This window comes from Perognathus longimembris, chromosome 6, assembly GCF_023159225.1.
Source record: "Perognathus longimembris pacificus isolate PPM17 chromosome 6, ASM2315922v1, whole genome shotgun sequence".
Classification (NCBI taxonomy): Eukaryota; Metazoa; Chordata; class Mammalia; order Rodentia; family Heteromyidae; genus Perognathus; species Perognathus longimembris.
Window position 1 is genome coordinate 65,060,780 of NC_063166.1, and position 25,584 is coordinate 65,086,363.

At 45.9% G+C, this 25,584-nt stretch overlaps 1 protein-coding gene across 1 annotated transcript in view; it reads right to left on the reverse strand.

Moving 5' to 3' along the window:
* Tgm3 (transglutaminase 3) overlaps positions 1-25,285 on the reverse strand; it is a 31,342-nt gene extending 6,057 nt beyond the window's left edge. The window contains exons 1-10 of the mRNA XM_048349374.1: positions 25,176-25,285; positions 23,055-23,293; positions 22,256-22,498; positions 21,539-21,657; positions 19,713-19,841; positions 15,931-16,108; positions 15,698-15,833; positions 7,104-7,207; positions 4,839-5,084; positions 342-650 (exon numbers count right to left, since the gene is read on the reverse strand). Of these exons, the coding sequence (XP_048205331.1) occupies positions 342-650; positions 4,839-5,084; positions 7,104-7,207; positions 15,698-15,833; positions 15,931-16,108; positions 19,713-19,841; positions 21,539-21,657; positions 22,256-22,498; positions 23,055-23,293; positions 25,176-25,285 (1,813 nt within the window). The remainder of the gene's footprint in view (positions 1-341; positions 651-4,838; positions 5,085-7,103; positions 7,208-15,697; positions 15,834-15,930; positions 16,109-19,712; positions 19,842-21,538; positions 21,658-22,255; positions 22,499-23,054; positions 23,294-25,175) is intronic.
* Positions 25,286-25,584: the final 299 nt, after the last annotated feature.

Consider the following 25,584-nt stretch of genomic DNA (forward strand, 5'->3'; position numbering starts at 1 on the left):
TCTACAAGCTGTCAGGGTGGGACATTCCACTTCCAGCTTTTTTCTGGTTAATTCATTGGAGAGAAGAGTCTCTCTGATGTATGTGCTAAGGCCGGCTTCGAACCTCGATCCTCAGATCTCAGCCTCCTGAGTAGCCAGGGTTACAGGTGTGAACCACTGGTGCCTGGCATCCCCCTAATTTATTGAGATGGGAACTTTCAGAGCATGGATAGTCTAAGCCCATTGATTGCTCTGTCCTTAGCTGCCTCACTTGGGACCCAGTGGGAACCCTCTAGAACCTCAAGATGACCCCTTCTACTGTAGGTTAGTGGGGCCCCAGCCATGACAGGACAAGAAGTTACCTTCCTCAGGGTCCAGGGATATTGTGGCAGAGTCCTTCCACACCTCATGCACAAGTGTGCCATTGTAGACAATGGTCCAGGCCGTCATGTTCACGCTCACCGTCTTCCTGTCCCTGCTCAAGTTTTTGAGCAGCAGAGCTAGGCTGACCTCTTTCCCCACTGCCAGTATGCCAGTGACCTTGAACCGCCCAGAGATGCTGGGCTGTCCTTCCTCCCCGGCCAAATCTCTTGCAGATGTAGCGCCAAATGATGCGTTGGGTTTCAGTTTGCCCAAAGCCTTTTGGTGCACTCGCCTTTCCTCATTGGAACCTGTGTGGGGAGCAGATGGGAAGGAGCATCTCAGGATGTGGCAGACATTCAGACCAAGGACAGTGCCGCCCAGCGGAGAAGGGTGACTCAGGCTCTACTCCGGGGCCACCCTGTGAATCCCAGCATGCGCCCAACCACACGGACTCCAACTCATCCTCCTTAACAAAAGGCTCCGGCCAGTTCTGCGGTCCTTTTCCAATCAGGTCTACATCGTCAGGCAAAACTGCAAGGCCATTGAAATACAACCCTAGTCTATATTTCTCAGACGGTTCCTCACGTTTTTGCCTTGGGTCCAGCCTCAGACTGCGATTCACCATGTCTACCTTGTTTGTTGTAGTCTTGCTAAGTTTTTTGCCCAGAACTGCTTCAAGCAGCAAGCCTCCCAATCTCTACCTCCTGAGTAGCTGAGATTATAGGTGTAAGCCATTAAGACTAGTTTAGTTTTGTTCCCTCCCTCCCTCCCTCCCTCCCTCCTTCCCTCCCTCCCTCCCTCCCTCCCTCCCTTCCTTCTTTCCTTCTCTCATTCCTTCCCTCCTTCCCTCCCTTCCTCCCTCCCTCCCTCCCTCCCTCCCTCCATCCATCCATGTTTCCTTTCTTTTTCTGATGAAAGGTGATTTTAAGACTTCATAAGTAACAAAAGCTGAGCTTAAAAACAGGATGAATTTGTAAGCAAAAAAAAAAAAGCTTATGATTTAGAACTGACTTCATTAAAAATTTTTTTCAAAACACTTCTCTGCATGCCCATCTCTTCCCTGAAGTCACTTTAAGAGTTACTGAGTGACTCTTGTCAGTCCTCGATGACAAGAATTTCCAGGGGGTAGAGGTATGGCTTGGGTGGTAGAGCACCAGACAGTGAGCAAAGCATCAGATATGGAGTTTGATCACAGTTTGGGACCAAAAAAAATATTCCCTCATGGTTGATAGGATTCCAAGTGATGGTTGGTCTGAATTGTTCAGAGATTCTGGATTTCAAAGATGCAAGTGCTGAAAAAAGGCTGCTAATTCTGACTCAGATTCAGGTGCAACAGCTGTGACGGCAGAGGGGCCCAGCAGAATGCTGGTGACAGTCCCTAAATGGGCTCGTGGGACACTAAGCTGAGCAACCACCTCCGAGGCTCTGTGCCAGGCTAACTAAGCAGTGCACTTCCCACTGCGGAAGGCAGATCTACCGAAATGGAGAAGGCACAGGCCTTCCAGAAACCCAGAGGAACAACCCCAGTGATGGCCCCAGGCTGCACAGATGGCCTCTGAGCTTCCCCCACCAACTGGTGCAATTTTCCAAGGCACCAGATGACTTCCAATAAGCACCAGGCACCTCAGGGAGCCTCCTTCTCATGAGTTTGCTGTCACAGGCCAGGACATCCCAAACCCGGCAGATGAGAGCCAACCAGTCCAGGCCATGCTGGGGATGAGGTGCAGAGGTGGGCGGGGCCGCCCCTAGGTCTGTTCTAAGATTCCACCCACACACCCTCCTGCAAGAAGGCAGCCAGATTACCCAGGCTGAGAGCTCCCGGTGGGCAGGGTTCTTCTGGATGCCCTTCCATTCTCTAGCTGAGCTGCAGGTCCACGCCCAGGGCTGGTTGGCTACCCAGGGATCGGAGCTTTCCGTGCCTGCCTGGAACCTTGAAGCAGGTGTGTTTGCACAATGAGACTCAGAGCCTCCATGCCTATATAGGTCACCTACTGGGCTTACTCAAGACTAAGCTTCCTGCTGCTGTTTTCTCCCTGTGGTGATGTTGCTGTTGCGCAAATGCTTAGCAACCCATTTTATGAGCTTTTCTTCCCTGGGGCCCTCCAGACAAGCTGGCATCGTTAGGTAAGAAGAGCTGGGCAACATCAGCCAGCGTGATCTATCCTGCTGTCATGCAGGAATCCTGCAGAGACTCCCCCTACACACACACACACACACACACACACACACACACACACACACACACACACACATCCCTAGCCCTCACCATTGCTTAGGAGGTTTGGTTAGGACAGCCAGAGGCCCTAAGAAACCAGATCATGGTGTAAGAGTGATGGGGAAATACAGTCTTATACATCTGGGCTCATATATCCCATAGTAAAGCTACCAGAGAAGGATTTATTGTAGGGAGGTGACAGACAATCACATGAACAAGGACCTCCATGTTGGATGCCAGGCACTGTGCTAGGCTCTTGGTGAGCAGCTGAATTCAACTGAAGACACACATTGCTACACTCATTTTTATTGTTGCTGTTCCTTTGTCGTGCTGGTCCTGGGGCTTGAACTCAGGGCCTGGGCACTGTTCCTGAGCTTTTGCATGCAAGGCTGGCATTTTATCCCTTAAGCCACAGTGCTAATTCTGGCTTGTTTTGGTACATAATGGAAGGTAAGAGTCTCATGGGTTTTCCTGCCCAGGCTGGCTTTGAACCACGATCCTCAGATCTCAGCCTCCTGCGTAGCTAGGATTACAGGTGTGAGCCACCAGTGCTTGGCTCTCATTCTCATTTTATGGTGGAAGAAGGAAGGGATCAGAAATCAGAAGGAAACGGCTGGAGATTGAAGTTGTAAGAGGTAGGATTGGCATTCACCTCCTGTCCTAGATGATTTTCCCTGCTCCCCAGGTCACATTTCTATACCATGATATGACTGAAAATCCTACCTCTTCCTTCCCCATCATCCCATCTGCAGTGTTGTGTCTGCAGGGCCCAGCCTAGAGAAGTCACTTAGGAGGGGCCTCGGAAAAGTTGTTAGAATCAAAATGGAGTCACCTAGGTCAGCCTCAGTCACAACAAAAATTTATATAAAGCTGGAAGGATATGAAGGAAAGATTTCTGCATGGGATTACCTGGCGGTAACTTGGGCAGTACCACAATGCAAAGAGATCACTGCACAAATACACGTGCGTGCACATGCATACACACACACACACACACACACACATATCTGCCTAGCAGCTGTCTAGAGGTTGATACCATTCCTGTAATTAATGATTGTGGCCAAAGATTATTGTCTCAATATAGCTGATGCAATTTTGTTTTTGTCTTTAAAATTTCTCCATGCCTCACTCTTGGAATCCTGTGGTAGTTTGCTATCACGTACATCATGGTGTGTACATTCCCATCGCCACGCTCAGCTACTTGCAAATAAACATCATTCCTCTTTGGACAATCTCAGTGGGAATTTTTTTCAGGTTGACAGGTTCCATACATGTCTATTGACTGAGGAGAAGGCCATTTGTCCTGGGAAGAGTCTGCCAAACTACATGAGTCTGACTGAAGCCCCAGCTCTTATTCCCCAAGAGCTGTGCCTCCAAATGTCTACAAATACCAGTACTTAAAAGCATCATACTCCTGCCCTTCGAGTCAGACCTTATTCCCTGTTGGCTTTCCAGTTTTGTAAACTCTGGTGAACACCCATAGCCAGCAGTCGTTCAAAGACTGAGGCCTTCTTTTAGGGGGCACTGTGGGTAACTTGAAGAGAGTACTTTCCTCCACCACTGGGGAACCAACTATAGGAGTAACAATTTTCAGCATTTTAGAAAGAGTAAACTCTCGACCCCATTAAGAAGCAACCCTGGCCTTTTTGGAGAAAACACCAAATTACTTTAGGCCATTTCTCAATATGAACTTTACCTTCAAATGCAGAAATCTTGTCCCCTATTGAGAACTACCATGCAGCTTTTTCCCAAAAGCAACTTCTGAGCGACAAATGTAAGGCTAAATAAAGACCTTTGCAATGCCTGTCCTTCCAGGTGACCCTGGGGGGAGGCTGGAAGTTTCTATGACCTTCTCATGGCTTCCTCTGAATACACATAGCAAGCCCACATCCCTCCATTGTTTGGCTGCTATTTTCTGCCTGTGTTCCTGGGAATTTATAGGAGGAGACTGATGGAGAAATCTCTCTTGGGGACCTCCTTCCAGGGACAAGTCTCTCCTTTTGATGTTCAATCACAGGGCTAGCACTCTAGTTTTGTAACTGAGAAGGGAACACAGCTGGATGACAGTTACCTGGGCCCTGTTTGTCCCCTGGCCTGGAGCTGCTCTTGACACTTCTGTCCCCACTGAAAGTGGAGGGACTGTTGGGAGGCAGGGAGCCATTCTACCACATGAGCAGAACTAGCTGAGGATGAGGTTTTTTCCCCCTTTTCTCTTCACCCTCAAGGCTGTCCACTCATCACCAAGTCCCAGATGCCACCACTTCCTCAGTGCCCCTCCTACCTTCTGGGTACTTGTACTTGTCCGTGACGTCCATGCGAGAGTTGCTGCCCACCGCCTTGGTGCTGATGTACTTCCCGATGGAGACAGTGTCCAGGGTGTTCTGCTTCTGGTTGCCTGTTGTGACATCAAGGATCCAGGTGCTCCGGTCCGCATTCACCTCCCCAAAAATGAAGATCATGTCGTAGTTCAGGTCCACGTCCCCTTCTCGGACTGCGTTCACGGAAGCAGGGCCGCACTGGAACACTCCTGGTAGCCCGGATGCAGAGGTTGGGTGCAGATTTATGAAGGTTAGGCCTAGCCACACAACACCCCACCCAGACCTGCTTCTCTGGGTGGTGTGTGTGTGTGTGTGTGTGTGTGTGTGTGTGTGTGTGTGTTTGTGTAGGGTGAGAGTCTTCCTTCTCCACCATCCCAACCTCCTGCCTCTAGCTATCTAAACTATATCTGGCATTCTGCAGACAAGCCCCCTTGGACGCCATTCTACAATAGCACCCGTCCCAAAACCTATCTGTCCAAACACCTGCCCAGCATCTCTAAGACTGGCTTAAGTGTGCATACTGTGTGCCCAACCTGAGCCAAGCCACTGTGTCACTCTGTTTCCCAAAGAGGGCAATATTCCTGAATTCCACTCTGGCAGCAGCTTCCCACAACCTTTGCAAATCATTCTACTCTGGGAGTTTATTGCTTTGATCCTCCAAGTTCCCAACACTGACCTTTTCCCCTCCCTACACCAGGACTTTGCCTTGGTAGCTTAGTTAGGTAATAGAAAGATGGACAGATAGACACATAGATAGAAAAGGCAGTGTTCTACTCAGGAAGCAGCCAGTTGAATGAAAGTAAAATATGTGTTTCAGAAAGACTATTATTCTATTTGTGTTTACTTAAGTTTTTGGGTTTTTTTTTTTTGTGGTACTGGGAATTGAACCCAGAGCTTCATATTTGCTAGGCAAGAGCTCTACTGCTTGAGCTATGGCACACCCCTTTGGTTTGTATTTTATTTTATTTTTAAAATAAAATCTTGCTAACATTGCCTTATTTGTCTTCATACTTGGGATCTTCCTGCCTACATCTCCCCAGTAGCTGGGTTTATAGGTAGATATCACCACACCCATCTCAATAGTCTTCTTAGGTCCAAGGGATGCTGATATTTTATGCTATTTTTATTTACTATCCCATTTTCTTTCCTTTTTTCTTTTTTAAAATGCCTGTCCTATGGTTTGAACTCAGGGCCTGGACACCATCCCTGAGCTTTTGTGCTCAAGGCTAGTGCTGTACCATTTGAGCCATAGCCATAGCTTCTCTTTCAGCTTCTTTGTGTGTGATTAATTGTAGATAAGAGCCTCTTGGATTTTTCCTACCCAAGCTGGCTTCCAACCTCTATCTTCAGATCTCAGTATCCTGAGTAGCTAGGATTACAGGCATGAGCCCTCGACACCAATCTTAAAATGATGCTTACAACCTACTATCTTGATTTTGTAACTACTAATGGTTGCAATAAAAAATTTGTTTAGCAAAGAGTGATTTAGAAAATATCTGGAAGACCATCTCCTTAGCCCCAAATCCGTGGGGTAGGGGTGATAAAGGGAAGGGTAAGACTTAATTTTTATTGCAAGTTCTTTTAGAATCACTTGAATTTCCAAAGCTGTGCTTTCTAGATCCTTGTAAATCTATATTGCTTTATAAATCTTTTTACTGTCGGGAAGAAATAACTCACAGTGACAGTAGTAGATAAGGCACTCTGCTTTTGTGGTGAGAGGAGGAACAGGAGAGACTCCCAGAGAGCCTGGGGGCCCAGCCCTGATGGCAGAGAAAGTTAAAGAGGGGTGGGGCAAGGTGGTCTGCCTGAAGGGGAGCTTAGCCTGGCAGGGGACACAGGGGAGCAGAGAGGCCATAATCGGGTCATAATCCTAGAGACCCATTATAGAGTGAAGAGGGCCAGGGGCAGCCAATGAGGTTTCTGTGTGGGGAGCGACTGGCTTCTGGAGATGGTGACATAAAAGTATTACTGGCTGAGAAAGGCTTCTTTCCCTTGCTACCTGGCAGCAGCCACTGAAGTGGGTGAAGAGAAGGCCTCATTTAAACAGCAGCTCTGAGCAGAGCAAAACTGGGAGGAGAAATGTATTATTCAGATATTTTTCTTTGTGTGAATCCCATCATGCATTTCAGAGCTGGGGAAGGCTTTGGGTGGCTGCCTGCCGGGCTATAAATAATGCAGAGGCTCATGGCAGAGAGCCAAGCCCAGAGCAAAGGCTGGCAGAGGGTTACCTTGGCTCCTCTCTTGTGGCGTAGCATCCAACACCTGCCATCCATTGTATGAGGGGCCCAGGTCAGTCCTCACAAACCAGCCTTCATTCCAGACATGGAAATTCCTGCAGACAGAAGGCCACATGGTTAGTGAGTCACATGACATGGCTTCTCTGATCTGGCAGTACACTGCCCTGATCTTCCTCAAGTCAGCTACTGTGTCAAGCCTTGTTGAGCATCGTCTCATAGAAATCTGCCTAGGATTGTAAAATGGGTACTATGTGTAGGTCTCTTTCATGAAAGGGGAAACTGAGGATCAAGGTCATGGCAGAGTCAAAGTCTGGACCCAGGGATGCCTATCTTCAAAGTCAACACTTTGTCCACCCTGGTCTACTGCCTTCTGAGGAGGAGAATGAGTCAGGAGGTGCCAGGTGCCTTCCAGCAGGGAAACCCACGCAGCTTTCTCTCTGTGCCTTGCAGGGGACACTTCCGTACTGGTGTAGGCTGAGGAGTGGGGCTGAAGGCGGATGACAAGTCTGGCTAAGAGCCACACGATCTGTTGCCTGAGAGCTGAATTGGGGAATGATGGAGACTGGTTCTGAAATATTCTTCATTAGCAGCTTTGTCTTGTGTCCCTGTGTGTGGGGACACAACCCTCTGTCACTGTGGGCACCATCAATTTGCCAGTTTCACTCATTCCATGCCTAGTTCACCCCTCTTTTTGTCTCTATCCCCACTGAAATGGTACCAACACTGTCCATAGAAGCAAGCCAGTGAAGAAAAGCCCTGTAGGTGCGTTTGGGGTGTGAAGGATGAAGCCCTAAAAGAGAGAAATGCTTTGTAACAGTGAACTCTGGGGAAAAAAAATTAGAAAAAGAAAGAAAACAGGAAGACAAAATGGAAAGCAGAAAAACAGAAAATATAGACCAAATAGAAAACAGAAAGTGAATAGAGCCAGAAAGCTTAGGGGAAGTCAACCCTTGGCAGAAGTATCTAGCATGAGGCAAGTTGCACTTTTGTGACTTTGCCCTAAGGATGGGTCAAAAATCAGGGAAAAGCACAGGGTGGTAAATGGAGCCAGCCAGCCTGCCCACATCTTTCTGACCCAAGGAGCCAGGGAACAGAGCTTCGATTAGCCAGGGCCTCTGGAGAGGGCTGGAGGTTTTCTGAAGAATCCCAAACTTATCTATAAACTGCCTGCACGTCTGTGCTACCCCAGACACATGCATGTATGACAGAGACGATAGGAAATGCTGGTAGAGAAGGAAGAAATGGCCTGAAGTTGGACATGCTGCCTACCACACAAAGTGACAGCGTGTAGACTGAGGTGTCCCAAGGTGAACACAAAACAATGGAATGCAGACACATCTACAGGTCTCAGGCAGAATTAAAGCTACTCAAAACGAGAAGTGTGGCTGATCCTTGAGGGGAAAGATGAATATCAACAGAGAGGAACCCTAAAATAATCAGGATGTTGGAACTTGTGGACCTCTAAAAGCAGCTGTTACATGTGGGTTCAATGAAATAAAGGGGGAAATAGGCTCATCATGAAAGAATGGAGAGGAACTCAACAGATAAATAAGAAAAAACACAAAACAGTAAAATGTACATCCGTGTGTGTGTGTGTGTGTGTGTGTGTGTGTGTGTGTGTGTGTGGTGTGGTGTGTGGTCCTGGGGCTTGAATTACATGTGAACTACAGCTCCACTTTCTGCTTTGGGGTGGTTAATTAGAGAAAAAAGTCTCATGGACTTTTCCTGCCAAGGCTGGCTTTGATCTCTGATCCTCAGATCTCAGCTTCCTAAGTAGTTAGGATTATAGACATGAGCCACCAACATCTGTCCTAAATGGAAAATTTCAGCTGTAAAACATTTTCTTTTAAAGTCTAGGTGGAGGGAGGAATGAGGGAGGAGGTAACAGTACAAGAAATGTATCCAATGCCTAACGTATGAAACGGTAACCTCTCTGTACATCAGTTTTATAATAAAACCTTAAAAAAACTAAATTGCTTAATGGACAAAATTATAAGTAGAAGAAAGATGGTTAAAGGAAAGAGCAAACTTGAAGACAGATTAGCAGAAATTAGCCAATCTGAAAATAAGAAAGAGAGGGAAAAAAAGGTATAAAGAAAGCCTAAAAAGCAGAGAAAATAGCTGCAACATAAATACTTGACAGAGGTTTACTATTTAAACACTATAAAGAACCCACAAGTCAACAAAAACAAGACATGAAAGGAAAATGGACCAAATAAAGGGTAATGAACAGGTAATTTTCCTATGAAATACTAATGATTGCGAACATATGACAATAGCTTTAGCCTCATGACTATCAAAAGAAAATTAAAATGACAAAGAGAAATGATAACAAGGATGTGGTGGGTGACACTTAATTAGATGACAGAGATTAGGACATGATGGTCTGCTTTGTTGTATTCCCTTCCAGGTGGGAAAACAAGCCATAGTGGGAGTTTAAATTGGTCTGACCTTTGTGGAGGGCAATTGGGCAAGGTGTATGAAAGGCTTAAATTTTTTTTTTACATACTCACTGAGCCAGTATTTCCACATCTAGGAATGTCTCCTACAGAAAAATTGGCAGGAGAGCCAGGCATGCGTGAGGAGATGCTCACCTCAGCTTTCTTTGTAAGAGCAAAAACATGTTGGCAGAAAAGCTCACTGATAAGGAAATACAGGCACTGGAGCACAGCCATCATAAGAGACCATCAAACAAGAGACAAGTAACCAGCAAGCCAGTCACTGGTGGCTCATGCCTGTAATCCTAGCTACTCAGGAAGCTGTGATCTGAGGATTGCTGTTCAAAGCCAACTTGCGCAGGAGAGCAAGACTCTTTTATCCAATGAACCATCAAAAAGGTCATAAGTGGAGCTGTGGCTCGAGTGGTAGAGCACTAGACTTGAGCAAAAAGAAGCCAGGAACAGTGCTCAGGCCCTGAGTCCAAGTCCCAGGACTTAAAACAAAAATCACAAGCAAAATCCATTTAGTATTTACACATAAAGATATCTGAGCTATACTATGAAGTAAGGAAATCAAGTAGAGGTCTATTCCTGTAATTCCAGCACTCATGAGGCTGAGGCAAGAGAATTAGTTCCAGGTTAACTTGGGCTACTTATCCTCTAAAACAAAGAAACAAAACACTCCACAAAACAAGTCAAACAACAACAACAACAACCCCAAATAAAACAAAACATGCTTGCAATTAGTGTCTAAAGTAAGATGAAAATAAAAAATTCTTAGTTAAAAAATCAAATGACGGGCAGGATGCCAATGGCTCATGCCCTGTAATCCTAGCTACCTAGAAAGCTAAGATTTGAGGATCACATTTCAAAGCCATCCCAAGTAGAAAAACCTATGAGACTCTTATCTCTAATTATTCAGGAAAAGCCACAAGTGAGGCTGTGACTCAAGTGGCAAAGTGCCAGCCTTGAGTGAAAAACAAACAAACAAACAAAAGCAGGAAAGCCCTGAGTTCAATTCTCAGTACTAGGGGGAAAAATAAGAGAAAGTTAGATTCCAATAATTCTGTTGTCTTAGCCATGACCAACAGTCTAGCATATGCTATGTATACAGTGCATATGAAATAAATTGTACATAATTTATTTCTGTTATGTTTTAATTTTTATAATGAGGATTACATTATTCATTACATTTATAATTAGAGAAGAAGTAAATATTTTAAAATTATGACTATATGTAACTGTTAATGGCTAACAAAGTAAGCGATGGCATAGAAAGTCAAATGTTCTAACTGCCTTAGGTATTTTTCTTGTTTTGCTTTGTTTTGTGTGGTGCTGGTGCTAGAGACTGAACCAAGGGCCTTGTCTATGTGAGGCAAGCATTCTACCACTGAGATTCCCCACCAACTCCCATATTAATTAGTTCATTAAATCCTTAATGCCATACAAGGTGGAAATAATTACTACTCTCATTTGACAATTCTGTAAACTGTGGGAGGCAAAAATTAAATGATGACCAAGATCTCACAGCAAGAAAATTCAAGTCCAGGCAAAAAGAACAAAAAAGAGAAATCCATCTCGTAAGTATTAGTAGGGAAAGAAATAATAGCTCAAACATATAATGCATTATGTCTCATTTAAACTAATCTCATTTTGAAGACTACTTAATCATGTGGAATAAATGCTTATAATATATTTAACCAAAATCCTGAATTAGACAGGCACTGGTGGCCTGTAATCCTAGCTACTCAGGAGGCTGAGATCTGAGAATTGAAGTTGGAAGCCAGCCCAGGCAGTGAGACTCTTATCTCCAATGAGCTACCAGAAAACCGGAAGTGGCGCGGTGGCTTAAAGTGGTAGAGTGCTAAAAGAGTTCAGGTAGTGCCCAGGCCCTGAGTTCAAGCCCCACAACTGACAAAGCACCCCCCCCACCCCGAAAATGATTATAGGTCTGGAGAGGTTGTTTTATAGTGTGACTATACTACTATAGGAAGTAGTAGGAAGTAGAATATGTCTAGTTTATGTTCTGTCTCACACTCAAACCTAGAGAAATGCATAATCTCAATTCTACAACCGACAACTAGTAGAAGTTGGGTAGAAAACAGAAAACGTTAAAAATATGTAAGCAATAGGATGAAACATGGGTTTTCTTTTTTATTAATTTTGAAAATTTCTATTATTGTGGAAAAAAGGGTCATAATAAAAAATTTCCTCTGGGCAGACCAACAAAGTATTTTTAATTGTTTTGTTTTGTTGGTCATGGGACTTGAACTCAGAGCTGTGGCTCAAGTGGTAGAGTGCCTTCATTAAGCAAAAGAAGTCAGGGACAGCACCCAGGCCCTGAGCTCATGCCCCAGGAGTGGCACACATTCATGCACACGTGCATACACACACAAATAGCAACATTCTCTGGTCTGTCTCTGATGCTTTGTAGTTTATAAACGTTCCTGAGTTCAAATCCCATCCCCATTGTCTTTTAGTTATGTGCTTTTGGATGAGTTATTCAGTCTCTCTGGCCCTCTGTTCTCTCATCTGTAAGATGGGGTGATAACTATTGCGCCTTCCTCATCATTTGTTAGGAATAAGTGGAAATGTTCTCAGTACCTACAACATTGGCTCAGCAAATTATTCACTGCTATCTAGGCTACTGATGGCTCACACTTGTAATCCTAGCTACTCAGGAGGCTGAGATCTGAGGACCTCAGTTTGAAACCAGCCCAAGCAAGAAAGTCTGTGAGACTCTTATCTCCAATTTACCAGCAAAAAGCTGGAAGTTGAGCTGTGGCTCAAGTACTAGAGTGCCAGCCTTGAGTGGAAAGAAAAAAGCCAAGGAGAAAGTAAGGCCCAGAGTTCAAGTCCTCTCAGTACCAGCACTCTCTCTCTCTCTCTCTCTCTCTCTCTCTCTCTCTCTCTCTCTCTCTCTCACACACACACACACACACACGCACACACACAATTTATTGTGGCTATTATTGTTATTAAGCATTTTCTTAGTATCTAAGCATTTTCATATTCTCTTTTTTTTCTTTCTTTTTTTTTTTGCCAGTCCTGGGGCTTGATCTCAGGACCTGGGCACTATCCCTGAGCTTCTTTTTGCTCAAGGCTAACACTCTACCACTTGAGTTGCAGCTCCACTTCTGGCTTTTTCTGTGTATGTGGTGCTGAGGAATTGAGCCCTGGGCTTCATGCATGCTAGGCAAGCACTCTACCACTAAGCCACATTTCCAGCCCCAGCATTTTCGTATTCTTACTAAGCATATCCACTTGACCTTCCCTTTTGTTACTTTAGGCAGATCTGGACAGTTCCAAAGTTTGTACCATTTGGAATACACAAAGATTCAGACCAGAGGGTTTCTGTCCAAATCTAGGGTGCCCTTATAATAACTAGATCAGTAGCTTTACTCCAGGCCAAAAATAACCCTGGTTCAGCTCCCCTTCTGGGTGGATTTAATGTGGAAGAGGCATGGCTCCCCCAGGGAGGGGGTCACTCTCACCCCAAGAGTAGGGTGGGTTGGAGCTGCAGAAAATAAAGAAGTCACGTTGGTAAGGGATTGAAAGGATTATGGAGTTCTAGGCCAACCCTCATATTTCATTGATGGAGAAACTTGGGGCCAGAAAGGTGAGGAAGCTTTCACAAGTCCCCCACTGGGCTGCTCAGGATGTCCTGTCCCCATAATCTCAGGCTAGTTTCCCAGGCACAGGTGTCCAGGCATGGGGAAGGGAGTGGCCACTGGCTCTACTGTGTTCTGTGATGGGATTGGAAAAGGGAGTGGGAGAGTGAGGGTGACAGGCCCTGTGGGGACAACCAGAGCTTCAAGACCTGGCACCCTCCCTTCTACCAGGCCAACAGCAATGGCCTGGCATCAACCCCAGGAATGTCTTCATTGGGCCCTACTTGCCCCAAAGGTGATTGATTGTTATGTTGGGAATGAATTATTAAGCTGATGGGAGATGATTAGTGTGAGCCAGTAACCAAGAGACTTGGGTTCTAATTCAACTTTCCTGTGTCACAGACTCCCTTTCGCCTTGAGGATTTCCTTTCTGGGTTCCCACAGCACTTGCTGTCATTCGCTGGGCACGTCCTACACTGAGTCTTGGTTGCTAAGCAGCCTCTGTCCCTTAATAGCATCATTAAACAACTTCATTAGAGAGATGAGTCCTAAGCTTTCTGGTCTCCTTGCAGTTATAGGCTCATCATAGAAGGGTTTACCTACTGGGGGCATTCCTAAAAGGATCAGCCATCTTGTGTATCAATCAGCTCAGCTCTTTTTCTTTTGTTCTGTCTGTCCTGGGGCTTGAACTCAGGGACTAGGTGCCATCCCTGAGTTCTTTTGCTTAAGGTTAGCACTCTACTACTTTAAGCCACAGTTCCACTTCTGGTTTTCTGGTGATTAATTGGAGATAAGAGTCTCATGGGGACTTATCTACCTGGGCTGGCTTTGAACCATGGTCCTCAGATCTCAGCCTCCTGAGTAGCTAAGATTACAGGTGTGAACCACTGGCACCTGGCGATCAGCAACTTTTGTGAAGGAAACTAGCATTGTTCCCATATTCAGAATTGGTTGCTATGGGATTTCAGACTACCACCATCACTCCCACCACAGTAAAAAAAAAAAAAGCTAGGGATTAGAAGAGACACTCATTAGTATCTCATCACCACAAATAGTGCTGTCATTAGAGAGAAAGATGGGTATGTGCAGAATGGGAAAGAAAAGAAAAAAAGCTTTCTCTCTTAAGAACAGAATTTCTCTTAAGGAGAATTATACAAGCTCTCCTCCATGGTGTGTGTGTGTGTGTGTGTGTGTGTGTGTGTGTGTGTGGAGTGTATGGTTATTATTTATTTGTATTAATAGCTTTTTCTATTAAATATTTTTTCACTTTGTTCCATTAAGATAGAGTAAGCACATTTCAGAAAAGTCAGGCCTTAATATGGCAATGAGAAATAATAAAGAATATTTTATATAGGCCACCTCAAGGTTGAGAGATGACGTTGGCTTTAAGATTGCCTAGGCACACACATGCTTGTGAGAAATTATGTGTGTACATCCTTTGAAATGGATTATAACAATAGATTATGAGCATGTGTGTGACATTTCACACAGAGAAACACAAGGTACCTAGGTGCAGGTATAAATAGTGACATCATTTTAAATTGTCAGTTGGTTATAACTTGGCATATGCTTTAACTTTAAATAGTAGTAATAACCTTAAATAAATATTTTGGTGTATATATCCTACTCTATGCATAAGTTTTATATAATACTCTTCAGTTACTATCTATTATAAATTATATATATATGTGCGTGTGTGTACATGTAGATATATATTTGCCCATGGCATATTTATATTCAACAATAAACAATGCTCAAATACAATTAAATTTTTTTTATCTAGAGTCCAGAATAAGCTTATAGCTTTTTATTCTGACAGCCAAGGTTCATAAGTATAGCTTTGTTAAGAGAGTATCTGTTGCTTATCTCAGTCTAGTTAAGAAAGCCCTTGAGTCACATAGGTGGCCCGAAATGAGATACATTTATATGTTTTCCTGGAAAAGCAACAGCTTCAGCTGTTTCTTCTTCCAAAATAGTACCAGGCCTGCTGGATCCGAGCAACTCTGAGTGGTTCTGTGGACTTTGAGGGCGGGTCCTTTGTGGGACCGGACCCTTCTGAGAGCAGCAAGCAAAACAGACCACTGAGATGAGGTGCTGTGGCTCACACCTGTAACCTGAGCTCCTCAAGAAGCTGCGATCTGAGGCTCCTGATTCAAAACCAGTTCATGCAGACAAATTTGAGAACTCTGATCTCCAACTAGCAACCAAAAAGCCAGGAATGAGGGTGTCGTTTAAGTAGTAGAATGCCAGGCTTGAGGGAAAAAGCTAAGCAACAAGCACAAGGCCCTGAGTTCAAGCCCCAGGATTGGCAGGAGAGAGAGGGAGAGGAAGGGAAAGAGGGAGAGAGGGAGAAGGGAGGGGTTTGTGGGGGAGAGAGAGGTGTTCTGGGTCCTGGTTAGCAAGACAGCTGCGCTTCCATTCTAAAGCATGTATGGCTGCCATGTTGCTCCCTTCTGACTCTGCTGTGGAGGGGGGTCCTAGGTGAAGGTGAGAACAAGAAGCTGCTCAGAGCCCAGGAGAGAGGCCCGACACTTACCACACACTGTCACTGCCCTTGTCCAGGGGGTTTCCCATGGCATCGTAGTACACATCCACGCTGAGGTTTCTGTCTGTGTCGTGAGCTGAGTTGAAGTTGGTGATCACACGGGAGGGAATCCCCAAGGCCCGCAGCACTGCAAGGCAAAGCCGGTGTGAGGACACGTGGAGTGTGGGGTAGAGATGGCCACTCCAGCCTACCTCACGAACTGCCCACTGACCCGGCCAACGTACCTGTATTGAGGGTCCCGGCAAAGACCCAGCACTGGCCATATCGGACTGGCCTGAAGCCATTTTTTTTCCATTCCTTGAGAATCTCCACGCTGCCATTCCAATTTCTTGGGTCCCGGCCACCTGTGTAACTGCCACTCCAGTTCCCAGCTAGCACACCGTTGTCATCATTGCTATTGACCTGGACGGAATTAGCCCAGAAGTGAATCAGCACCATGCCTTTGCTACAAGAGCCATTTGCTGAATTAAACAGGATAGGTGGGGGGATGAATGAAGAACCCAGAGTAGACTCCTCTGTGATGATATTCTAACAGCAATCCCTTAGGGATACTGAGTCATTTGTAAGTATAGAGGTGCTTTGGGTAAATGTGCTGCAAGCTGACGTGGAACAAAGAGAGGCCACAGCTTGTGAGTGACAAGGCAAGGTCTAAAGTCTAGCTTGAAGCTAGGTACTAGTGGCTCATGACTGTAAACCTAGCTGTTGAGGAGGCTGAGATCTAAGGATCATGGTTCAAAGCCACCCTGGGCAGGAAAGTCTATGAAACTTTAAAAAAAAAATCTTCAATTAACCAGCCAAAAGCCAGAAGTGGAGGTATGGTTCAAGTGGTAAAGCCTTGAGTAAAAGAGCCGAGGAAGAGCAACCGGGCCCTGAGTTCAAGGCCCAGTACCCACACAAAAAAGAAGGAAGAAAAAAATGTCCAGCTTGCAGAGGTCTTGTAAGAAAGAATTCCAAAAGAATTCAGGCTGATCGTTTGGAGTCCATGGCTTAAAATTCTTCATGGGTGTGCCAGTCTGCTAAAGAGATTAATTTAGAATTTTAGTAGCTACCTTCTGCTTGGAAAGAATGAAGGTGGAATATTGTTGTTCATTCATTCATTTGTCCATTCATCACTTGTTCATTCATTCATTCATTCATTCACTCATTCCATGAAAGATACAGTTCTAGAACACAACATGCATGGAAGGAACCCAAGACCTGAGTGCTACTGTCTTAGAAACACACGTGGGAATGTTTATGGGATATCAAAGGATGGATTGTCAGATTTCTCAATTATTCTGTGGGGGAGAGGGTCAGAGATGACATAAAATGAGCCCTGAGCTGGTGATTGCTTAGGCTAGTAATGGACATACAGGACTTTATTATACTTTGCTCTCTACTATTGGGCAAGTCTGACCTTTCCCTTAATAAAAAGTTAAGAGAGAGTTGGGAATATGGCTCACTTGCCTAGTATGTGACAGGCCTGGATTTTGACCCCTGCCCCCCCCATCAAACAGGAAAGAGAAAGGCCCACCTCAGGTTCTCAGTGTTGCCTTGCCATGGGTCTGCTATGTGATGATGAGCAAGTTAAGTCTCCTCTCTGGGACTATTTCTTCACCATGCAAGACAGTTAAAGTGAGGATCTGATACATCCTCAGGTGCCTCCCCATTGGTCACGCTTCTAGCCTAGGAAATGTTGTCATTTACCCCAAGTATACAATGAGAGGCCGTGAGCTCCTCTCCATCTCTTTGAAGCCCCAAGAAGGGTGGGGGCCTATGAAAGAGGACAGTTTGGATACAGAAAGATCCTGGGCCCAGTTCTCCCTGACCCTTCAGCCTCATGGTGATCTCTGGGCCTTTTCCAGGAGGACCTGTGCCTATCTTCCCAGGATCAGGCGAGCTGGGGCCTTCTCCAAGATGGAGAAGCTCAGCCTCTCCCCAGTTCCTGAGTCACAGGTGCTCCAGCCTTGGAAGTGGTAATCAGCAGGGTCATCTCTGGCTGAAAGCTGAGCATTTCAAAGCCCTGCACAGGTCATAATTAGCTCGGACCCAGCCCAACAGGGAGGTCTGGAGAGAGCATCAGGGAGGTGCAGCAGAGGAAATTGGCTCCCAGATAGAGTGGGTTGGCCCCAGGCAGAGAGTGAGTCAGCAGCTGTGGGAGCCAGGCTGGCCTCGCCCACTGTCTCTGGGGGACAGAGCCTCAGTTTCTCAAGTGGCACTGGGCTCAAGATCACTGTTTTTTTTTTTTTTTTTTTTTAGATCTGTCTCTCTTCCTCTCTACGTGTTTTCCTGGGTGCTCTAGTCTTGGCTGATTTCTGGGCTCACCCCTCTCATGTCCTGCTTTATTTCAGACCCAACTCACTCCAAGAAGCTCTCCAGAATGAAGCACAGGTATTCATCACGTGGCTGAGAGGTTGTCTCATTGTACAAGAGATCAACATTGAGCCTGGTAGTATTACACCTATAATCTCAACTACTTAGGAAGCAGAGACAGGAAGAGCACAGTTGGAAACCAGTCCAAGAAAAGGTAGAAAGACTAACTCGACAACAAATAAAAATCAAAGGGCTAGTGATAGAGGGATTGTCTAGCATGTGTGAGGCCTTGGATTCAAATCTCAAATACCATTTGAAAAAAGAAAAAGAAACAAGAAACCATGACCTGCCTAAACCATAAACCAAAGTACAAAGAAATGACTGTTCAGGGTAATTATTAAAGTTATAAAAAATTACAACGCGATGGGCTGGGGATATGGCCTAGTGGCAAGAGTGCCTGCCTCATATACATGAGGCCCTGGGTTCGATTCCCAAGCACCACATACAGAAAATGGCCAGAAGTGGCGCTGTGGCTCAAGTGGCAGAGTGCTAGCCTTGAGCAGAAGGAGGCCAGGGACAGTGCTCAGGCCCTGAGTCCAAGCCCCAGGACTGGCCAAAAAAAAAAAAAAAAAAAAAAAAAAAAAAAAAAAATTACAACGCGAGAACTCGCTTTGATTTTTACCTTTTTAGTGTGGAACTCTGAGGAGATGGGTCACTTTTTTTTTTTTTTTTTTTTTTTTTGGCCAGTCCTGGGCCTTGGACTCAGGGCCTGAGCACGGTCCCTGGCTTCTTCCCGCTCAAGGCTAGCACTCTGCCACTTGAGCCACAGCGCCGCTTCTGGCCGTTTTCTGTATATGTGGTGCTGGGGAATTGAACCTAGGGCCTCGTGTATCCGAGGCAGGCACTCTTGCCACTAGGCTATATCCCCAGCCCAATGGGTCACTTTTTGATGGAGGCATTCTCCTCTACGTACTGAATGTGAAATCCAAGATTCCTCAGGGAGATGGTGTGTGTGTGTGTGTGTGTGTGTGTGTGTGTATGTGACAGGGAGGCCCTGGTGAATGGCCCAGAGGCTCTGAGCTGGCAGGGGGAGGACTTGTTGTGGCTTGACTCATACTGTGAGCTGGTTAGTGAGCTCCTGAGCTTCTCTCTCCATCTAGAGAGTGAGCGGGTGTTCTACCATCCTGTTCTGACTCCAGTGCTTTATGCAGTGGATGAGCTACAGGACAGCCAAAGAGGTCAAGGTCTCAGGCTGACTAGGAGATATGCCGCCCTCCCAGGGAAGCCCCAAGAAAGCAGAACCAGAGCTTTGCATCCTCCTATCCTTCCCCTTGCAGATACTTCAAGGGCAAGATCTAATCTCTGCTGAGACAGGCTTCACCAAGCAGCAGAAAGTACTTTAAAAGGGCCAGATTCTAGTGGCTTATACCTGTATTCCTAGCTCCGCAGGTGGCTGAGATCTCAGGATTGTGGTTAACCACCAAAAACTCAGAAGTGGAGCTATGGCTCAGAGTGGTAGAGTGCTAGTCTTGGTTGAGCAAAAGAGCTCAGGGACAGCACCTAGACCGAGTCACTCACCCTGTGCCTCAGGCAAGCCCTTGAACTTAGAGGATTCCTGGCCATTTGGGGGTACTCTCCTGAGACAGTGTATGCGCAGTGCACGTACCTAACCCAGTGCTGGAACAACCAGTTATCTCCTTCTCCTGCTACTCACCATGGCACTCAGCACCCGGCCAACATATTTGGGGTCATTTCTGCGGGCCACATCTGTAGCAGGGTCACGGCGGAAGTTCAGACTTTTATCCAAGATGGAGAGACTGATGCTCAGGATATCTTCTTCATACTGTGCAGAGTGGAGCCATAGATTACAAGAAAGAAATGGCAGGTATTGTCAGTTAATTAAGAAAACAGGTTAGACCCACAGGACCTATCTAGGGCCTTTTACTCTATGGCCTGAGAGCTGCTAAGGAACAGCATACAGGTAACCTTGAGCTGAGCACTCATGTCCATTAAGATCCTGTACCCCCACTGCCCTAGAGCAAGCGGGAGGGAGTATGGTGTATCAGCCCCTGGCTGATAGGGACTTGGGAGTAAGTTGCTCAGCCTTTCTGACTTTGATTTCTACACCTGAATAGTGAGGAATCAGGTCAAGGTCATCTTAGTTTCCTTTTCTAGTTCTGACTGCAAACTTGAGCACATTGAAACTCCTGGGAGGCTCATTGTACAAATAAAATATGCTGGCCCCTGGTGGCTCATGCCATAATCCTATCAACAACTCAGAAGATTGAGATCTGAGGCTTGACATTCAAAACCTGCCCAGGAAGGAAAGTCTGTGAGATTCTTATCTCTGATGAAGCACTTAAGAGGCCAGAAGTAGAGCAGTGAATCAAGTGGTAGAGCACTAGCCTTGAGTAAAAGTAGCTCAGATACAAAGCCCAGGCCCTGTGTTCAAGCCCTAGGACCAGCATCCCCCCACACAAAAAAAAAGATCTGAAGCTACTTTCACATGTAGAATCACTTTGCACGCTAGCTGCTTGTAACTTAGATATTGGCATTTGATTTTCCTTCTGCCTAGAATGCTCTCCACTAAGATTCTGGCAGACTCCTTTGTCTCTGTTGGGTTCTGGATTGAAAGCTCCTTTTTATTTACTTATTAATTTTTAATTTTTAAAGCAATACTGGGGTTTGAATGCTAGGCCTCTCGCTTGCTGGGTTGGTGTTTTACCACTTGAGCCATACCCCTAGCCCTGCTTTTTGCTGGTTATTTTGGAGATGTCTTCTAGTGAATGTGTGGCCTTGAATTTTAGTCCTCCAGATCTCAGCCAAAAGCTCCTTCTTAAAAAGACTTTCTCAAACCATGCCACCAAAAAAAAAAACCCTCCTTCTACCTCTACCTCTATTTCTCTATACTCTTTTTTCCCCTTTATCTTCCTTTTAATGAAATTTAACACATAAACCAACATAGAAAAGACATGCTCAGTTTGGCTAGAGAGAATGAAAGCCTGGGATGGGTAGTTTATGTACCTGCCTGTCCACTCCTGATATCCCAGGGCCCCTGGCCATGCAAGGTATGTCCTTCACTTAATCTCCTAAAAATAAATAGTGGAAGGGTATCCCTGACAGTTTTCACTCACTGGGAACTTTCTTGACTCTGTTGGTAATCAAGTGCACGCAGCAAGTTTATATCATACCACATTTTTACCTGATATGAGTAACAGAAACAAGGATACTCTCCTGAGAATCTCCCTTGGGTCTTCTACTTGCTGTATACTGTGGCACCAATAATACTAAATTACCTTGATTAAGTGAGGTGTGCCCATTAGTCCCCCTCCATCCCCACAAAGCAGAAGATCTTATCTATCTCTAGTTATCTATAATGTGTACTTTGGGGGTCTGGCACATAGTAGGTGTTCAATAAACATCTTCTGAAGAAATAAATGGCTAGAAGGGCAGGCAATAGTAGAACTTCTCTATGGGGCAAGCCTCTGAGCTTCCTGTGTTACTGGGACATTACCCTCAGCCTTCTTATGACCTTTTTACCTGTCCAAAGTTCCAGCCAACCATGCCAATTCGATTTGTGCTGCCCACATAGATGATGCCAGAATCTTCCTCCACATACTCTTGTCTCTCAGCGTGGTTACTCATAAAGACATCATCCGCTGTTGGATTTAAAAAAAAAGAAGAAGCAGATAGCAAGATCTAGAATCTCACACAGGACCAAGAAGATCAGTCTTCCCTCTCATTCCTGAAAACTAATGTGGGGGTTAGAACCAGGACCACTTTTCATCTGTCTTCCAACCTCTACCATGGAATAAAGTCTTGGTTGTCCTGTTGCAGCTCTCATGGAGGAAACTAGGGGCTAGAATGAGGAGCAAGGAGGAAGTAAGAGCCTAAAAATGAGACCCAGGGATGATCAAGGCTTGTTCCTCCAGACAGGAAGCGATGGACTGGACGTACTAGAGAATGATATTTCAGTCGTTGTCCCTTATAATTAACCATGCTGAGCTGTGTATAAGAGCTCATATGATCCCTGTAAGAGTTGCACAGGAAACAGCAGGATGTCTTCTTAATAAGGAGGAATTTGAGGATCAGAGAGATAGAGTGACTGCCAGACTCACACAGCTTGCTAAGTGAGAGCTTCCGATCCCCCAGCCTCTCCCTAATCAACCCTGAGCCTATGAAGAGCTTTCCCCCTAGCTCCTTTCCATACACATTGCTAAGATCACTGCCGCCGCGAGTGTGGAGTTAAAGACTCACCTTGCATCCAGGGGTTAAAGAGCAATATGAACATCCCAAGTTTCAGAGAGGAGGCCCTGCCATTGGCGGAGATCTGAAGACTCAGCGTGTACCATCCTATGGGCGCATTGGCAGGACTGGAGATGGCGATGGCGAGGACATTGTTATTGTTGGCCTTGAGCACGGCAGTCCAGCCACCTCTACTTGTTTCATTGGAGACCGGGAATATAGCCTTCGTTCTGGCAGACTCTGAGGGCTGAGGCCCTGTCAGAGAAGACAGAGAAGAAAGAAAAGCAAAGGGTGTTGGTCAGACCGAGGAGGATGGAGTAGGTTGAAGTACAATGGCCAAAACCCATGGGGGATTTTGTTTAATGAAAATATCCCATTATAGTGCCGGAATTATGCTTTGAAGACAGTGACTTTCTGGCTCAGAGATGGGCAGTCACCTGCCCAAGGGAACACAGACTCAATGGCCCAGCTGTGTGAGAACCCAAAGCTAGGTGATCTCAGCGTGATCACCAGTCCCCTGTGTGTATGTGTGTGTGTGTGTGTGTGTGTGTGTGTGTGTGTGTGTGTGTGTGTGTGTGTGTGAAGGGGAGTAAGGTTTTTTTTTTTTTTTGCCAGTCCTGGGGCTTGAACTCAGGGCATGAGCACTGTCCCTGGCTTCTTTTTGCTCAAGACTAGCACTTGAGCCACAGCGCCACTTCCAGCTTTTTCTATATATGTGGTGCTAAAGAATCAAACCCAGGGCTTCATGTATTCGAGGTGAGCACTTTACCACTAGGCCATATTCCCAGCCCCAAGGGGAGTAAGTAGATACCTGTGGAGACTATGAAATCCAGACTTTCTCCAGACTGAAGGCTTCGGTTACAGTATAGTAAGATCTCAAAGGGTTGCCCTCTTCGTACAAGAAGCTCCCTGCTGGAGAACATGCTTGTGTGATGCGCGCCCCGGTTGGGGTTTATCTGCCAGTTGACATTCTGGATCTCTAGCGCTGTGGGGAGGAAAGGAGAACCTGAAGTCCTTGGGGGTAGAGGGTAGTGGTATGGGAAAGGGATGCTGGAGACCAAGAAGGCAACCACAGGGTGAGAGCAGTAAGGTCACAGACAAACTCTAAGGAATCCCAAGAAACCCAAAGCCTTCTTGCATAGCAACAAGGTCATGACCTATTTCCATTCAGCTTTTTCCAGACCCAGATTCCAGAGTTTACATGACACAAAATCATTGAAGCATCGGTCCTTTCATACAGCCAAACATCTCCACAGGGGCCTTGCCTCTGCATTCAGTCAGCATCAACAGAACTGGGAAGGGGGACACTGCTCTCACAACCATGAGCTTGGCTTGCCTTCCTTCCTTCCTTCCTTCCTTCCTTCCTTCCTTCCTTCCTTCCTTCCTTCCTTCCTTCCTTCCTTCTCTCCCTCCCCCCACCCCTTTCTTTCTACTAGGGCTCAAACTCAGGGCCTCAGAACTGTTTCTGAACTTTTACACTCAAGACTAGTACTCTGTCACTTGAGTTACAGCTCCACTTCTGCTTTTTGTAGTCAATTGGAGCTAAGACTCTCATGGAATTTCCTACCCAGGTTGGCTTCAAACCATGATTCTTAGATCTCAGCCCCCTGAGTAGCTACCACTAAAGGAGTGAGCCATAAGTGCTCAGCTTGACTTGCTTTCTTGTCCCTAGCTGACATTGACTATGTGTTCTTTACCTTCTGTATTTACTAAGGCCTTTGGTATTTGTCTGGGTCTCTGATGCTGGAGAAATGAACCATGAGTCTGAGCACCATTCTAGCCCTAGAGGTTGGAGAATCCATGGCCCAGGGGCCATTTTCAAATGCTCCCTGGAAAAAGCTGTATAGAGAAGCAGACCAGAGGCCCCTAAAATTCCTGGCAAGACCCCAAGGACCAGTGACTCAACATCCATATTCCTCCATGATTGTGGAAGTGATGAAGCATAATTGCACAGGGCTTATGAAAGATCCCACAATGTGACAAGAATTTAGCTCAGATAGAGCTGTTGAGAAACCTTATTCCTTTGACTTAGGTATGAGATGTTACGTCATCCATTTTTCTTCAAACCACATTGGCTTCTGTTTTCATGATGAAAAGGACGGTGTCTTGCAATGGAGACCATGGAGCTCTGGCTTGCCTTGCTCATTCTCCCTAAACACAATCCATTGGTCTCTAGGATGAATGACTGATGTCCTTGCTTCTGTCACAGCCACAGAAGAGCAATGATCCCCTCTCCAGAGACCTAAAGGGTGTGCATCCTTCTTGCTTGGCTAGACTGTGAACTCTTTGGGACAAGAGATTTTTTTTTTTTTTTCGCCAGTTCTAGGCCTTGGACTCAGGGCCTGAGCACTGTCCCTGCTTTCTTTTTGCTCAAGGCTAGCACTCTGCCACTTAAGCCACAGCACCACTTCTGGCCTTTTCTATATATGTGGTGCTGAGGAATCGAACCCAGGGCTTCATGTATATGAGGCGAGCACTCTTGCCACTAGACCATATTCCCAGCCCAAGGAGACTTTTCCTAGGTGACCCTCTGCCAAGCTCAGGGATAAGATTCTGCATCTGTGGACAGTATCTGCTTTCTCTCCAACAGGCCCACACTCTTTTTTTGCTCTGTAAAGGTCATACATTCTGTTCTGGCTGTGTCAGACACCACCTCTCCCACCAGGGACGCCAACAGAAGGCAGACGAGATGCACTTTACATGACCCAATAGGTTGGACATGGCGTGATTGTGGTGGTGAGGATCAGAGCATTAGCTGAAGTTTACTGGGCATTGATGTATCCATCATCACCCCCAGACTTTACAGGCATTAGCCCGTGAGTGCTGTGAGCTGGCATTCATAACGCTCTGTTTTACAGATGAGGAAGCTGAGGGGTAGAAAAGTCCAGGTCATGGTCATTCACTCTTGATTGGAAGGACTATGAGGACATACCCAAGAGCACCCTCATCTCTGAGCTCATAGCCCTGCAACCCATGTTGCAGCGTGTGCAAGGAGGAGTGTGTCAGTTGATCCTGACTGCAGGCAGAATCCTTCACGTACATCCTTGGTGAAATCTGACAACTAGAAGCAAAGGCTCAGAGAGACAAAGCGCTTCATCTGTTCTCTTACACTGAGAGAATGGCAGAGTCCCAACTTTGAAACTAGATCCTGGCTCGAGGCGCTGAAAATTCAGAATTATGGAAATAATGATGTCTTCTTCATGTCTGTGTGTGTGTGCGTGTGCACCTGTACTGGGGTTTGCACTCAGGTGCTTGTGCTCTTGCTTAGCTTTTTCACTCAAGGCTGGCACTCTACCACAACCTATACTTCTACTTCTAGCTGGCTATTTGAAGATAAGAGT